General features: G+C 36.8%; 1 protein-coding gene across 13 annotated transcripts in view; it reads left to right on the top strand.

Moving 5' to 3' along the window:
* The window catches only part of AOPEP (aminopeptidase O (putative)), a 235,091-nt gene that overhangs the window by 13,275 nt on the left and 204,760 nt on the right, over positions 1–17,056 (top strand). For 11 of the 13 annotated variants that reach the window (XR_012627089.1, XR_012627090.1, XM_074856095.1 and 8 more), the window contains 2 exons: positions 2,472–3,435; positions 12,196–12,362. Coding sequence is in view for 11 of the 13 variants with exons in the window: in XM_074856095.1 (XP_074712196.1) it covers positions 2,630–3,435; positions 12,196–12,362 (973 nt within the window). In the remaining 2 variants the exon portion in view is untranslated. Of the gene's footprint in view, positions 1–2,471; positions 3,436–5,700; positions 5,719–12,195; positions 12,363–17,056 lie in introns of those variants that run through there. The other 2 variants (XM_074856100.1, XM_074856101.1) reach the window with 2 other exon arrangements.

Below are 17,056 nucleotides of genomic sequence, written 5' to 3'. Positions count from 1 at the left end.
GTAATTATCTTAATACTTTTGAGGTGAGAAATTGATCACATCTTCAAATTGGAAAACAGAAAACCAGATATAAACACTTATAAGCAGTATAACACAAATATTTACTGTTAGTATAGTACTCACATTTTATAAAATATATCAGTATTATATTATACTTGGTTTTCAAATGAGAAAATCTAAGTATTTGTGCAAATCAGGGATTCTTGAATGCTAGTTCAGTGTTGGGTTTTTTCTCCATCAAGTCACTTTATTTCTTTTTTCTACCACCAATATTAGCTAACTTGTCAGAAGTCATGAGGTTTTGGTGGTCAGAAAAAAATCCAGATAATATCAAGTTGACATCACAGATGTATTGCTCATGTTGCAGCATCTAGAACCTCTGGTTGCTTTGCTGATATTCCCCGTTAGGTGTCAAAATGACACGACTGTAATGGCCATATGCTATTTATAGACAGTGCTGATTCACCAAGCTGAGATTTCTTGAATCTTCCCTCAGCCTTTCTTACAGGTCTTCCTAAATGCTTTAGTTCCACTTCTCTACTATTTTCCGGACTTCCTTAAATTAAGTAGAAAGCAATCACTATGATGATATTAGGTATCAATATCCATTTCAGGGTACTTAATTCGTCACCTTCCTCTGTTGTTTTTTTTTTTTTTAAGTCAAACTGGCAAAACACAGATCAGTGTTGCACATATATCTGCAAAGATAAGTAATCTTTGGAAAGTCACACTGAAATCACTGGGACTCTGCAGAAGCTCATGAATCTATTTTTGGATCCTGATACAAGGTTGAATTCTGAAAGTAAACAAATGTACACATCAGTTACAGCAGTGCAAGATGCAAAGTGTTTTCTTGCAAATATGTGAAGTTTGAAAGCACTCAAAATAGTAATCTGTTACAATGAACAAGAAGATGATTAAATTCGGAGAAGTTTGGGAAAACTCAGAGAATAAAGTATCTACTGGAAGCAGTTCGAAAGATGCAATGAGTGTCTCTTGCAGGCAATCTTCAAATTATTCTGAATTTACTGGGATATTTCAGTGAAAGAGGGCCTTCTGAAGTGAGCTTCGTGCTCTGTACATTTGCAAAAGTGCAGGAGGATTAATACAAATGTGAAAGAAGGATTCTTCTCAGCTTGTCTTCAAAGCCATCCCTGTAAGAGCTGTTTCTGACTGGTAGAAAGCCATCAAAGAAGGGAAATGTTTTGCTATGTTTTGTGTGCTTTGTGTGAAGCTAGTTCAGGGAACAGTATAGATAATTTCTTGGCCTGAGTCTTTCACTTACTGATGCTAGCTTGATAGCATGCCCTGGATTCCAACAAAAGAAATAGCAAGTCTTGGGGGAGTCTGGGTTCTCCTTGTGCTGACTTTGAGAACACAAAAACTGACTTTGGACACTGAAGTCTATGATGAGGCTGTGAAACTGAAACAATGTCACAAGGGAGTATTTGTTCACTCAAGGCACTTAAAAACAGGCTTGGCTGCCTATCATGAAAGTGTCACTGAACTGGCTGGGAGAGAACTGCACATTTAACAGTTGCTTCTTCCTCTGATTTCTGTTTCTAGTCTAGAAAGTAGACAAAAAGGACTTAAGTGAGCTAAAAGTGCATAACTTTAGCTCAATGGTCATAACAAAGCAGAGAATGCATGACAGTTAAACTTCTGTGATGAACTTCTGCCTCTTGTTGCAACAAATGTTGATACATTTTAATATTTTCTTGCTTTTATAGGTATTTGCATATTTTCCATTGAGAAGACCTTTTGTTTTCTGTAAGATGCTATTATCCTGAGTTTCCAGCTATTAAGATGTAATCATATACCTTAAGTATTTTAACTATAAATTTGAAAATTCTTCATAAGCAATCTCAAAGGAATACTTGAAATGCACTCACAGTAAATTGTCTCATTTTCTTGTAATTTACTAGAAGTGCTGATATGAGAGCAGTTGTAATGTGGAAAGTATATTAATTCACGGAGATGCATTTTATATATGAAACTATTACTTTAAAACTTTAAGACATATGAGGTGATTTAGGCTTACTCTTGTTAACTTAGAATCACAGTAGTAAAATGATCCCTATGATTTGAGGTAATTCATTTGAAATAAATACAGCAACCTTTAAAACAGACAGTGCAGTAATTAAATTAGGTGTTCATAATCATGTATATTTTCTAAAGGATTATTGTGAGTGAAGAGGGTCAACAGGAGGCCTATAGTGAAGTTTGTTTCTTTCAGTTTATAAAAGGTGTCTAGAAATACTTTCACTTGAGATCTTCTCTGAAGTATAAAGTCAGTGGTTCTTGACAGCAAATCCTGCAGCAACTAGCTTGATGCCATTCTGTAGAGACACAGTCACCCTTTGGCTATACCATTTTTAATACAGGCAACTGGACTTTAAATAACTTCTAGATTTCAGAAGCGGTTGTGAAACGATTATCTGATTTCTTTTTGTTTTGTTTTGTTTTAATAGAATGTGAGAAGTGGAGGAACTGCAGTTAATTTCAATACTGTAATATTAATCAGAATTATTTTTGGCACTGGAAGGCTGAATATCCTTGCTGTTTATGGAGACATCATATGTAAGAAATGTCTAAGGCTTTGTAAAACTGTTGCCCAATAGACTGGAACATGGAGGCACAGTTAGACCCGATGAAGGATGACTTGCCCTTAATGGCCAACACTAGCTACATGCTTGTAAAGCACTATATATTGGACTTGGATGTGGATTTTCAAAGTAAAGTTATTGAAGGCATCATAGTTTTATTCTTTGAAACTGGGAGCCGGTACAGGAAAACCAGCAGTACTGGCAAAGAAGTCTGCCAGTCACAGTTCGATGAAACCTGTAAAATAAGGGCATCTGAACCCTGCCATGTTCCTGTGACAAAAGTGAGTGCCTGTTCATCTAAAACAGAATATAATGATTTTGCTATCTGTGGTAAAGGTGAAGAAGATACTTCTGATAAAAATGGTAACCACAGCAACAAGGAACAGGCTTCTGGGATTTCTAGTTCAAAGGACTGCTGTGACATAGTGAATCATGGGAAAAAGGATTTTCTGCTGGTATTGGACTGCTGTGATTTATCCGTGCTAAAGGTTGAGGAGGTAGATGTTGCTGCTGTGTCAGGCATTGAAAAATTCACAAGGTCTGCCAAGCTAACTGATGTTTCAAAGGAGCTGGAAAATCTCAGGAATCAGATCGTACATGAACTTGTGACTTTACCTGCAGATCGCTGGAAGGAACAGCTATACTATTTTACTTGCTGCAGCCAGGCGCCTAGCTGTGGAGAGCTTCTGTTTACTACTGGCACCTGGAGCTTGGAGATAAGGAAACCAGGAATTAAGACTCCAACAGACTTTCCTCATGCAATAAGAATATGGTACAAAACCAAACCAGAGGGAAGGTCTGTTACATGGACTACAGACCAGAGTGGCAGGTATGTAACTATTATCTGAAAGCTTTGCACACATTAATTTTAAACATAGGTGCAAGAATGTAGACTCATGTAATGCCGAGCAACTGTGAAGATGATGAGCATTCTCTTTCATTGTTTTCATCCTTGGTTTGAATCCTGTTGCTGTCCTGTAGGAGGACAGACAAACTGTCTGCTCAAGAAATCCCAATGGGCTTGCAGACCTCAGGCCTGTCTAAATGGTCTAAAATGATTGCGTTTGCTCATTCTGAATGGGAGTAAATAATGGGAGTTGAAAAAAAATGGAGTAAATGTGTGCAGGGAATAGGGGATTGTCACTTAGGGGGAGAGAAGGTATGCATGACAGGTTATTTTCACTTTAATACTTTGTGTTCTTTTTCCTTCCTGGCTTACACAACTGATCATACAGCATACAGATCAGTATACATAATATTTAATAGAATTGCTTCACAACTAGTCTTTTATCAATACTGTAGTAAGTTTAGAGATGCAGTATTTTCCTATTTGGTCTCTCATAATCCGCTTTTAAAATCTCCTTCATTTATTATGTAAAGTGTGTTGATGATAGCAAATGAACTGCAAACTGAAACTGCAAGAAGAATTGGCATTTTATCTAGTGTTTGTGAAAGTACACAGTGCTGTACAGAAATCTTCCAGATAAGCTCTTCATAGGAGGGAAACTACAATCCACGCTTGACTTCTACAGCTGTTGTTGTTTTACTGTAATGTTCAAAGCTGGTTTTTAATGGCTGTTAGTTCTTTATACCTAAAAAACAGGAACAAAGTTGAAACATGAGGAAGAAATTGGTCTGACTGAATACTTGCTTTTCATTCCCAATCTAGAGATACATGGTTACCTTTCATTTCAGTTATGCTAATAGAAATTAAGAGTCTTCTCCCTGGCATCCAGATTAGGGAGGAAAATGAGGCCTTTTAATGGTACATCTGGTAGTTAGGTAATTCTACAGCTAAACTATAAGCAGCATCGAGCCCAGGAATGTCTCAGTCATGTTCATTACCTCTTCTCCTTCCCCCTCCCTTCCTCACTTCCCAAGGAGTTATTTTTGGTATGAGTTTAGGAAATTCAACTCTATACAGTATTTTTAGTTATGAAAAGTCTTAGTTTTGACTGCATGCAAAGGTAGGGCAATTGCCTGTGATCACACAACATGTCCATGTCTACTTGCCCCTTACTAAAGTCTTTGAGACTAATGTTAGCAACACTCAACTGGTATGGAACTCCTCTATGTGTTGTCTTTGTGTGTTGTTTTTGAGCATTGGAAGATTTCTTTTAAGCATCTAACATCTTTTAGTTTTGACTTTTTCCCTTTCACTGCAAAGCATCGTTCTTACTTTAGAGACATTTAATGGTAGTTGTACACAAACACATGGAATTCTATGAATCAGTAATGAAGCAGGAAAAGATGGCTTGATGTGGGTCAGGCAATCTGATGGTAGCAAATAGTCTCAAACTGATTTATTTTCAGTCTTTTGTAGGGTATTCCAGAAACTAATGCCTGTCAGAAAGTAAGTTTTCATATCACAGTCATCAGATTCTTCCTTGCTACATTTTAAAAATTGAATTCTGTATGTGATGAACCCATAAATGTAGTGGTAAAGCTCATTGTTCAAAATGCTGAAATACCTTTCCTTCCATTTCTAAAGATAAAGCCCATTTATAATGTATCAGGGAAGTACTATTACATTATATTCTCATAGGGGAATTCTTTAAATTGTTCCAAGTTATGCATATGGTGCTTTTTTAGGCAAGTGTCAAATCCTTTCCCAGAGGAGTCTATAATCTATGGTTCTAACCCCAAAGAAAAGTGAAGCAAATAACAAAGTACAGGCATTGTGTGGCCACTTCCAATATGTTTCCTTTAATTTAACACTAGTACAATGTTTTGGAATTTAACCTATGCACTATTTTATAAAGACTTCCATTTTATTTGTTTTAAACAATGATGTATTATAGTACCAAAAAACCCCCTGTTAAAACAAAGCTTTGTGGGTTGAGTTTAGGCAAGTTAAGATATGTGTATGCAAACCTGATGTTAGCACAGCAGGGCACAATTCAGTTTCAGTAGAGGAACTGAACACATGGAATTTCAGCATATCCCTGTTTGGGCTGTTGATACTAGAAAATACATTAATGATCAAGAAGGAATGTTTTCTTTAGCCTTAGAACCTGTTTTTTTGTAATAACATGGTTTTTGGGGTCTTTATGCAGAAGTACTAGAAAGGAGGCAAAATAGAGCAATAGAGTAGGTGTGTGAGAATATGTTGGTATGCACATACATATATGTATAAATATACACACTTTTTTGTCTATACAAAAGTTATACTTATGAGGACTGTACCAGTTCTTAAAATTGGCAGGTAACTTTTAACAGTGATCAATAACATAATTATTAAAATAGAAAAAAAAGTGTTGATTATAAAGTTTGTAATATATTTATCATGAACAAAGAACAGTTCTGTTTCAAAGTTTTTCAATTGTTTACTAGCACAATATACTACCGGGGTTTCAAACTAAGAAGGTAATGTTGCAATTTTAACAAAATTATACATTTGTTTGAAGTATTTTACTAAGTATTATAAGATTATTTAAAATAACTTGTTTTAGACACTATAATAACCACGTTGTGGAGGGAATAATGTGTATAAAACATCTTTCATTACTGGAAAGGAGAAACTTTTTGTCAGCTCATCATGGTGTTTAAGCAGTTTTGCCTAACTCTTAGGAGTATGTAGTAGTGTTGAGTCAGCATGGCTACCAGCATATTTGAATTAAATGCTTTCTCATGATCATTGTTAAGAATCCTTATTTGTTAAAATATCCTGGGGTCCCATCTCTTTACTGTTTAAGAAAAGGATTAAACAGATTGGGGTTAAAATTAAAGAGGTAGTTTTCCTAGCAGACAGCCTTGTGAATTCACCTCTAATGGGAGATTCCTCCCACCTTTTTTCTACCCCTCTTATTGCCACTTCTAGTTTGGTCATAAATTAGTTAATGGTTTTGTTGATATTAATGAGTGACTGGAATGGAACTAATTTCCTCATTGTGGTATTAGGAATGAAAGAGTATCTTTCATATGAATGACATCAATGAAAGACATTCCATGACACTGAAACCTTTCAGTACTGGCTCCTAATCCTGTAAACTACCTGTGCATTATTTGCCTTGGCGTACATGAATAGGTACATGAATTGGTCAAGCACACACATTTATTTTTTCAGGTTTAGCCCTAGATATCAGATATACAGAAAAAAAGAAATTCTGGGAAGTAAAGGGGATGGGTTGAATTACTCCAAGTGTATTATTTCCATGAGAATGCTATCGAAAAAGTGTGGTTTTAGAAGCTATTAAAGAATGATTGGCAGTTTTGGGGAAACACTCTAGAAAGAGTTAACCTTGTGCTAAGTTTCCAAAGGGGGAAATACTGTAACACATGAAATGATCTCTTTAAAAAAATTATTATCATATCTTGATATTTATTTGGCCAGTTTAAGTGTCTTACCTTTTAAAAATATTTTGTACCTGTCTAGTTGATCATCTCTATGATATCTTAGATTAAAATATCGATGTATTTTTAAAGAATTCAGGAAATATTTTTACCTTTATGAAAGCTATAAAGGTGAATACAGCAAGCATAAATGTACAATTTGGTAGAAGTGCTAATGCTAGCATATGTAATTAAATGCTTCTTTTCAGATGCAGTGTTCAATTGTATCACAGACATCACTGAAGTGCATGGTTCCTCGTTTGATATAAATAATCTTGCGTTTCTGTAATGTGCAGTTGAAGCACCTAAGGTAGATAGTGATCTCCTGTTTTCTCGCCCAATAGTCAATTATTTCCAATCTGTACTACCATTTAAACAGGAGCTATGGCTATGAAATTAAATTTTGTTTAAACACAGTCTGGCGGTACTTCCTAAGGTGTTAAAGAAGCAGTATTAAAAGATGTACAAGGAATGAAATACCTAAGGGAGTGGTCAGATGTGTGACTTCAAATTTAGGTAACTTTCTCATAACATTGAAGAAACTGTTAAGGGTATTGCATTTGCCAAAAATACAGGTCAAAACAAGTGAAAAAATCTTTATTGTTAGAGGAAGAGTGGAACTTCAGTTGAGCAGTATTAAATTGATTTACTTTGGATGAAAAAGGTATGTCCTGTCTTAACCTTATTATCCTTGGTTCCCAGTGTTGGCTGTACCAAAAGATAAAACTTTTGAAGAGGAGAATGTGCATGTACTATGTCTAGAAGAAGCAGGATTGATATACCTGATGTGGACCACAAATTAGCGGTCAAAAGTAAAAAACAATTACAGTGAAGTATCAGTTTAGAAATGTAGCTATATAGGTGTTCGAAAACCAGCGTAAGAGTAACAGAGATTACTGGAAGAGTCAGTGGAATCGCTTTTTTATTTATATAAATTTTATTTATATAAATAAATCATATTTAATACTTTTAAATTGGAGCGTGTTTGAAAAAGGCATGGGTAGTTATTGACTGGTGTTTTATACAAACAAGAATACCTGCTCTTTTGCAGTCTGATGACAATCACTGACACCTTGCAGATATATAAATTGATAAGGCAGAACAAAAAAGTTGGTGTGATTTTTAGGTGCCAGGAAATCCTGCTGTTTTGTGGAAATGACACTGTAATTTAGAGTAAAAAACAGCTGCAAACAGCAGTGATTTTACAGGGAGTGGCTTTGTAGTTGCAGGAGGTTGCCACCTTACATCCTTACATGGAGACAGCCCTTGAAGAAATAGGGAACTTATTTTTTTCAAATAGAGGAAAGGACTAGAGTTGCTGAGCTGGGCATTTTCCTCAAGCAGACACTAAAGAAAACAGGTTGACATGGCTGAGCCTTAGGACACAATTCAGGTGTTTGATGGCAGGTATATCAAAGAAGACCTGCAAGTTCCTGTTTGGAGAACAGAGTATCAACTGAGCATTTATTATTAGCTTTAAGGTAGTAGCTTAATTTGTTATTGTAGTTGATATGCTTACATGGGAGAGGGAAATCTGCCAAGAGCTGGTTTGAACTGGTTTTCTTGTTATGAAAATATATGGAATACTGGTGAGTTAGGATTGCATGAATCAAATTTTCCTCAGAATCCTTGACTCTGGGAGACTACTGAACAACAGACATCCTCAAGTCTCCCCCTGGAGCAAAACCAAACAGTACCACAACTAGTGCTTGATTTCTCCAGTAGCTTGGATTGTTGGTCACTGGGAATTACTAGCCATAAAGTTGGCCAGATGAGTGACTGGAGACATATTTTGTGTTTTGTGGGTGCTTGTTTTTCCAGTGTAGCAAGTAATTAGGCAAATAGTCTGAGTTCTCTGCTTATCTTACTTTTGCTGTATTCAATTTCTTTATGTCTTCCAACCTATGGTGACAAAGATGATGGCTGGCATAAACAATGTGTTACCTTAATAGATGATTTGAACGTTACAAGGCCATTAAATGCGAAAGAAGAGAGATGGAAAGGGTAGATAGTAGGAAAAAGGAAAAGAAATGTGAAGTTTCTTGCTAGCCATGGTAGGGATAAATCAGAAAAAAGGCAAATTTTGTATCAATTAACAAAAGCAGTCCAAAAGTAATTATTTGTCATTGCTATTCTCTGATGTACCTTGGTTAGCTAGCAATTTTTCTTTTTCTCAATCAGGTGAAAAATCTCATCCATATCAGAATAAGGATTATGCTTCTGGTCCTCTGGAATTGTGCTGCCTGACCCAGAACAAATAAAACTGTCGGCTGCAATGGGTGTCCTAAAGTAACACTGCACTATTACCAATGTTGTAAAAAGAAATTACAACTGTAAATGAGTATAAAAAATTAGAAAAGTAAAACATGATTTGTCACGGGAAGCAAAAGAAATCTGTGGAGGTATATTTTAGGATGAGAAGGAAATAGATTAAAAATTCCAGTGAAAGAAGAAAAGATGAAAAAATCATTATTTCACCTTATAAACACTCCTCTCTAAAGCAGAACAGGAGACTCTTCAATGTTAGCTGACATCTCAGTTGATGGTGTGGTGTCAGTGAAGCCTACAGGTGACCTTGTATTGAATGTATGAATATCTAATTAAAAGCTGATGTAATTGTTGTTCTGATAGTTTCCTCTCAAAATTTAGAACCTGTATGTTTCATTACTATTTTCTTAGTGACTTTGACATATTTTAATACATTTTGGTTTGAAATAATGGAGTTAATAAGTATACCTGGACAAAAATGGTATTAAAACAGGTGAGGAGTGGAAAGGAGGTTTAGTTTTAAAGAAAAGATTATGTACTTGACCAGTCTTTCTCCACTTTTCTAAATCTCTTTCTACTTGGGCCTTAATTGTAAAGACATGTGACCTGCCTGTATATGTATTTTAGCATTGAAATGTTTTGGGAAAAAAAGTTACTTATGTAATGAGAGGTTTCCTAGTGCAATGTGAAAGCTATTGGACTGCTTGAAACTAAGCTTATAGACATAGTTTGAACACTAGCACTAAGCAAATCTGTTCATTGTGTTTCATTTTCCCCATCTGCAAATTGTATTGATATTATTTGTAAAACACTTTATGGTCTGCAGGTAAAAAGTGCTCTCTGAGAGTGAAATAACATTAATGGTCGCCATTGCATCTGTTCTGTGTTATGTTTGTAGTGTGTTTGACACAGTGTTGAAACATTCTGCTTAGTGCTTGTTCTACCATCCCTTTTTCTCAGTCACTGTGGCATTTTCCTCCAAAATTTCTTCAGGATGCGAAAATCTCTTATATTGCTCTTAAGACTGAGTGGTACCAATGGCATCCAGCAAAACAGTTTTCACGAATGAGGAACTGTCCTTTCCTCCCCATCCCCTCCGAGCACACATATGTTTCAGGGTAAATAATATGTCCAGTATCTCTTGGCTAGCATTATAAGGAGAAAGCAGAGCCTCCTAGGAGATGAAAAAGCAAGCTCTTCCTTTTTGTTGTGAACTCACTGCCATGCACTGTTTCTTTTTCTGGGAGCAAATCCAATAATTTTTATGTCGATCAGAGTTGTTTACAGATTCAGTTTTAGGAGATTAATTCCAAAGAAATTAAAGCTAATTAAAGATTTATACAGATTAATGGTGTTTTGCATTTAGCTGTACATTGTGTTTTATGGGGTAAAACATAACCAGTAGACTTCCTTGCCACTGTCGTTACCTATTGAGCTTTACTGGATATTTATGTCGTACTCTATTCACTCTGATACATGGCAGAGGGAGCCAGATTATTTTCTTTTTCTGTTTGTGTACATTAACAATAGGCCTGCTTAAACTGCAGTTTACCTCCCTGTTTTAGTGAAAAATCAGCAGGCCTGCATTAGTTAGGCCACAGTAACTGGATTGTGCCGTGGATAGCTCTCAATCCGATAGCACAGATAGCACTTTTGACAAGAGGACAAAAATAACTTCAGAATATTTTTCGTCCATGTCTGTTAGTGTCTCCGAGTTCTTCCTCTCTATGTAGTTTAGAGTTGGCTTTAGGGAAGAAGTAATTTGAATGGATGAGTTGTTCGGAGGGGAGTAAACAAAATGCTCATATCTTAGCCACTGCAAAATAAGTTTTGCCCTAACAACTTGTCTCCTATTTTCCAAAGTGTTTTGATGATGTTTAAACTCAAGTTATGAAAGATACAGATCAGAATATTTTTAGCCTCAAATATTCACAAAATAATATGTTGTGCTCCTAGAATATTGGCTTTAAATACCATAAGTTTTTAAAAACTCACTGCAGTGAAGTGATGCTTTCAAGATTTTCTTTCTTTAGCTGGAGAAATCTATTGACTGTATTTGTTTTATATAACATATTTGAAAACTTAGCCTTTTTAAGCTAAAGGGTGGTGTTATGTACGTACTGGGAATTAAGATAAAACTACAAAATGCAACAAAAAAAGGAAAACAAGAATTATTACATCTGTGTACCAGCAATAGCAAGCTAGGAGTTAATGAAAGGCCTTGTTACCTTCCCATCTGTGGCTAAGCTGGTCATAAGAAACTGTCATGAAATATTGCAGTTGAAATTGGAAAGGGGCAGTACATGAAGAGGCTGCCTAGGAGGGGGTTAGAGAAACTGCAAAAAGAGCAATACTGCAAGGAAGATTACTATGTGAAAAGCAAGAAGGAGGCTGATAGGGAAGAAATACTTCTCATTATATGCCCTGTGGTTGAAATTCTGAAAGGCAGGTAAACTATCGTGCATTACCTTACTGCAAGAAGAAATGTAAAAATGTCAAGATTTATTGAGGCTTGGACTAAGAAGGACTCAAAGCTAGATCTACTGCTCTGAGTTTGGATGAGCCTCCAGGTTGTACAGAGAGATGGGATTAATGTTAATGAAAGCACAACAGGCTGTGCTGAAAACACGAAGTGTCACAGGTGTTGGGGAAGCCCTGCAATGGCATCTTCAGAAGACATTCAGAAGCTTTCTTTGGCTTATGTGTTCAGCTAAGAGCTATTGTATGAGGCTGGAAGGAAATCTCATGAAGAAGCAGGAGAGGGAACTCTTTTCTAGTTTATGTAAAAATTATTGTGGTAATGTTGCTTTTCTTTATCCTGACTTAAATGATTTAGATCATGCTTTGATTGGTTCATACTGGTTTGAAACCTACATAGCTGAGGTTAAAAAAACCCCTCAGTACAACAGTAGGTTTGACTTTTGTCAGAAAACTTAATTCAGTCTTTCTTATTGTAACTCCAACTTCAATCTCTTTTCCTTCCATCTAGACCATGTGTTTATACGATGGGATCACCAATAAACAACAGAGCCCTTTTCCCATGCCAAGAACCACCTGTTGCCTTGTCAACATGGCAAGCCTCAGTCCGAACAGCTGCAGGCTTTGTTGTGTTAATGAGTGGTGAAAACTCAGCAGAACCAGTCCAGCTTCGAGAAGGTGAAACATATTTTCTATAACAAATTTTCAGTAATGTTACATTAGAAATATAGCTTAATAGATAAATGATTTTTGAAAGAATAAAGTTCCTAATCTTAAAAGCACTTACATGTCTTTGTGTATTCTCCATGTCATTCTGTGGAAAAGTTACCTGCTAAAGGCCTTAGGATAACTTTGTAAGAATTCAAGGCATTTACATTTCACTGTGTTACTTCTACTTTTCTATGTGTTTTTATTTGTTTTACTTTTTCCAAACCTAGTCTTCACTTGTCATAAATTGGCCTTGTTTAATCACTCAGCAGTTGAATGTTTCTTAGGTGAAGTACCATATCAGCGTCTTGACAGCTTCAGGCCTTGATAGATAATTAACTTTCAGTTTTAGTTCTTCAGTCCAAGTGTAGCTCAGCATGCCAATGATTAGAAGTGGTCACTGTGTCATATCTGTTTGCTGAAATATATGGAATAGATGAAGAATATCAGGTCAGTGCCCTGAAAATCTGGTCTTTGTGGTTTTTTTGGCATTGGTAGATCATACCTTGTGCAACAGTAAGCAAGCAAGTATTTTTCTTCTGTGATGGTTATACTTTATTCTCTAAACCTCTGTTAACACAGAGGAGGAAGTTTTTAAGGCAGTTCTACACATAATAATTCAAAGTATGTCATGCTTCCCTTAGTTTGGAGATAATCTGTCAAACGGGGTCAGTATTTTTTAGTGCAAGTAGTTCTAATGAGAAGTAGCATATAGGAAAAGGTTAGAATTAGGTATTTCTGGGAAAGAAAAAAAATCTTCTGTTCCCCTTTAAAAAGGGAAGTTTATTCTTGAGGTGAAAAGAAGAATGAAAAGTCTCCTTGATTTGAGAACCATCAGTTAATCCATTTGCATGGCATTGTCTGGTTATTTTTGGACATCTGTGAAGCCTGTTTCAAGCCTTATCTCTACTATTGAAATATGGAATACTGCCATGATGAGCTGCTCAGCTCACTTGGACAATAATACTTTTCTGTCTCAGCATCAAGAAAGCAAGAGTGCTCTTGACTTCAGACTAGAAGAACAGCTCTGCCATCATTGTTTAATTAATTTAATCCACACTTATGCCTTGCTAATGAGTTGTTGCCTGTCTGTCCCTCAGTGGTGGCTATGTGGTCTGAAATACTAAGAGGAAGAATAATGCTTGTGTGAATTTCTAGAAATAGAAACCTTGGAAAAAATTTCAGGCAGTATGTCATAAGTCAGTTAAAACTGATACTCTCTTAGACCAAATAGCTACTTAAAAAGGCTGTATTGTGATAGAATTATTTCCTCATTAACATTGTTTTGTCATTTAGTTTAAAAAACCCGTTAAAATTTATACTTGAATAAAGAAAAAAACTAGTTTTGAGGAAAACCATTTTTAAAATGCTGTTGATGGAGTGTTGAGAATGATATCAGTGTACTGTATTTTAATGATAGCACTGGGGCTTAGTCACCCAAAGACAGCTTTGTCAACCTGTGGAAGACAGAAGGAGCTTTTGTGTAGATCCTTGTAGTTGTTGCAGTGGGTCAGTTTATGTTGGTAATTCATGTGTCAGCTTAAAGATTTTTTTGTTTTGGGTTTGTTGGTTTGGGTTTTTTTTTTTTTTTTTTTTAAATTGTCCAGAGACTAACTCAGTATATTTCCTTTCCCAAAAACTCTGTGAAAGCAAGAAATATTGTAAGAAGTCTTTAATGGAAAGGCCAGTAGAGAAGAAATTACTCATTTTAGCTTCACTGTGCTAATGAAATGCTGAGTGAAAAGTCTGAACCGAAAAGAACCAAATGTAACAGTAAATCTGGCTCCTTTAGGAGCCATGTGACAATGGCAAACTTTTGTTTACTGAAGAGAAGCAGCAGGAGCACCTACTGCATTTCTGTCCTTACAGTTTTCCTTCCGCCTCTCCTCAAGATGGAATTCCCAAGAGTGTGGAAGGTTTTGCTTACAGATCTATGTGACACACACAACTATTTATGCTAACTTTGATGTCATGATGCAAGGGTTGCTGGCTTTCTTTAGAGGTAGAAAGCATTGTGCTCCAGTAGCTCTCAAAGTCTCAATCATGAATGAGACCCTTATTATCTTTGTGCTTATATACAGTTGGAAATGACAAATCAGTGTTAGAGAGCTGTTTGGAATTGTAAAATTTACAGAACAGATACAGAGGAAAGAAGTGAAAGGAGATATTGTGAGGAATGTTTTAAAAAACAAACCAATCCAAGGCTCAAGTGCTAATCTGAAGCCTTGAATAAATTCTTAATGAATTTAGGAATAAAAATTCATTAGTTTAATTAGTAGGACTTCTAAGAGTTAAAAAGTTCAGAATGGTCTGTAGTGTTAAATAACCTGTCCCACATAGATCTTGTTGTTAGGCAATTATGCAGAGCATAAAAAAATCTATCCAACTTCAAATTTTGTCTTTACATTTATAAAACACACCTAAAAGCCTTTCAGAGTGGCTTCAATTAAAATAACTTTTCTCTGCCAAATCATTTACATACAGTATGATATTTCTGTGCTGCATATCTATAAAAATCATACATAACTGGCAGAACACAAAAATACATTTTAAAAAATGCTATTTCTTGGAAAGAATAAGCATTCTGGCAAGCAGTTGTGAATGAATTTATTCTGAATAGAATTATGAGTTAGCTGAATATTTTTCCTTTAAAAGTCATATTTATAACAAGTGTGCAAGCAGACAATAAGAGAACAGCAAGCAAGGATGATACCTTCATGCTTTTAAACAGATATCTGCATTCTGCTTCACAGACCTGCATCTCTAGATGCACAGATGCTGTGATCCAGTGCATAGCTAGACTAGGTGTACTGTCATGCACAGATTCCTCATTTGCCACTTGTATTTACAGGTTTTGGTAATAGTGTACAATAAGTACAAATGGTAACTATTCAAGTATGACTTAAAAGTGCTTGAAAATACCGTGCATTCTTTATGGAGTACTTAGAGAAGAAAAATTTGTCAGAAAAATGCAATTGACAGTGCCTTTGGGAGAAAGCTTTACAGGGAGCACTGTGTGTGTGTGTAATGTGAGCCATTTAACCATTGGATTTATTTTTCAACACTTCACAGTTTTCCTTTCCTTCAGCATATTACTGTAACACATAGAAGGTGCAAATATATTTAGTCACAAACACCTTTACTTTAGTTTTGATTCATGTTCAAGAAGTAGTCAATTGGAGTATGAAATGGACTAGCTTGCTTTTTGTATCGTTACTCTCCCATTATCACAGAATCACACAGAATCACAGAATCATTCAGGTTGGAAAAGACCCTTGGGATCATTGAGTCCAACCATCAGCCCTACTCTACAAAGTTCTCCTCTACACCATATCCCCCAGCATCTCATCCAAATGACCCTTAAACACATCCAGGGATGGTGACTCCACCACCTCCCTGGGCAGCCTATTCCACTGTCTGACCACTCTCTCTGTGAAAATTTTTTTCTTAATGTCCAGTCTGAACCTCCCCTGTTGCAGTTTAAAGCCATTCCCTCTTGTTCTGTCACTAATTACCTGTGAGAAGAGACCAGCACCAACCTCTCTACAATGTCCTTTCAGGTAGTTGTAGAGAGTGATGAGGTCTCCCCTCAGCCTTCTCCTCCTCAAACTAAACAGTCCCAGCTCCTTCAATCGCTCCTCATGGGATTTGTTCTCCAGGCCCTTCACCAGCTTTGTCGCCCTCCTCTGCACTCGCTCCAGCACCTCGATATCTCTCTTGTATTGAGGTGCCCAAAACTGGACACAATACTCCAGGTGTGGCCTCACCAGTGCAGAGTACAGGGGGACTATCACCTCCCTACTTCTGCTGGTCACACTATTTCTAATACAAGCCAGGCTGCCGTTGGCTTTCTTGGCCACCTGGGCCAAGAATGTAGTAGTTTATATATACACATAATATACATATATACATAATGTAATAGCCATTATATTATAAACAATATATATAATACACAGATACTATATATAATATTGTATACAAAATATACAATATACATAATGTAATAGCCATTATCACAGAATCGTCTAGGTTGGAAAAGACCTTGAAGATCATCCAGTCCAACCATTGACCTAGCACTGACAGTTCCCAACTACAGCATATCTCTAAGCGCTGGGTCAACCTTACCCTTAAACACCTCCAGGGATGGGGACTCCACCACCTCCCTGGGCAGACCATTCCAACACCTAACAACCTGTTCTGTAAAGAAATGCTTCCTAATATCCAGTCTAAACCTTCCCTGCCACAACTTGAGGCCATTACCTCTTGTCCTATCACTTGTTACTTGGTTAAAGAGACTCATCCCCAGCTCTCTGCAGCCTCCTTTCAGGTAGTTGTAGAGGGTGATGAGGTCTCCCCTCAGCCTCCTCTTCTCCAGACTAAACAACCCCAGTTCCCTCAGCCGCTCCTCGTAAGACCTGTGCTCCAGACCCTTCACCAGCTTCGTTGCCCTTCTTTGGACACGCTCGAGTAATTCAATGTCCTTTTTGTAGTGAGGGGCCCAAAACTGAACACAGTCATCGAGGTGCGGCCTCACCAGTGCCGAGTACAGGGGTAAGATCACTTCCCTGTCCCTGCTGGCCACGCTATTTCTGATGCAAGCCAGGATGCCATTGGCCTTCTTGGCCACCTGGGCACACTGCTGGCTCCTGTTCAGCCAGCTGTCA

The sequence above is a fragment of the Strix uralensis genome, chromosome Z (assembly GCF_047716275.1).
Source record: "Strix uralensis isolate ZFMK-TIS-50842 chromosome Z, bStrUra1, whole genome shotgun sequence".
NCBI lineage: Eukaryota > Metazoa > Chordata > Aves > Strigiformes > Strigidae > Strix > Strix uralensis.
Note: the sequence above shows the minus strand (reverse complement) of the source record. Positions and strands in the feature narration are given on the sequence as shown.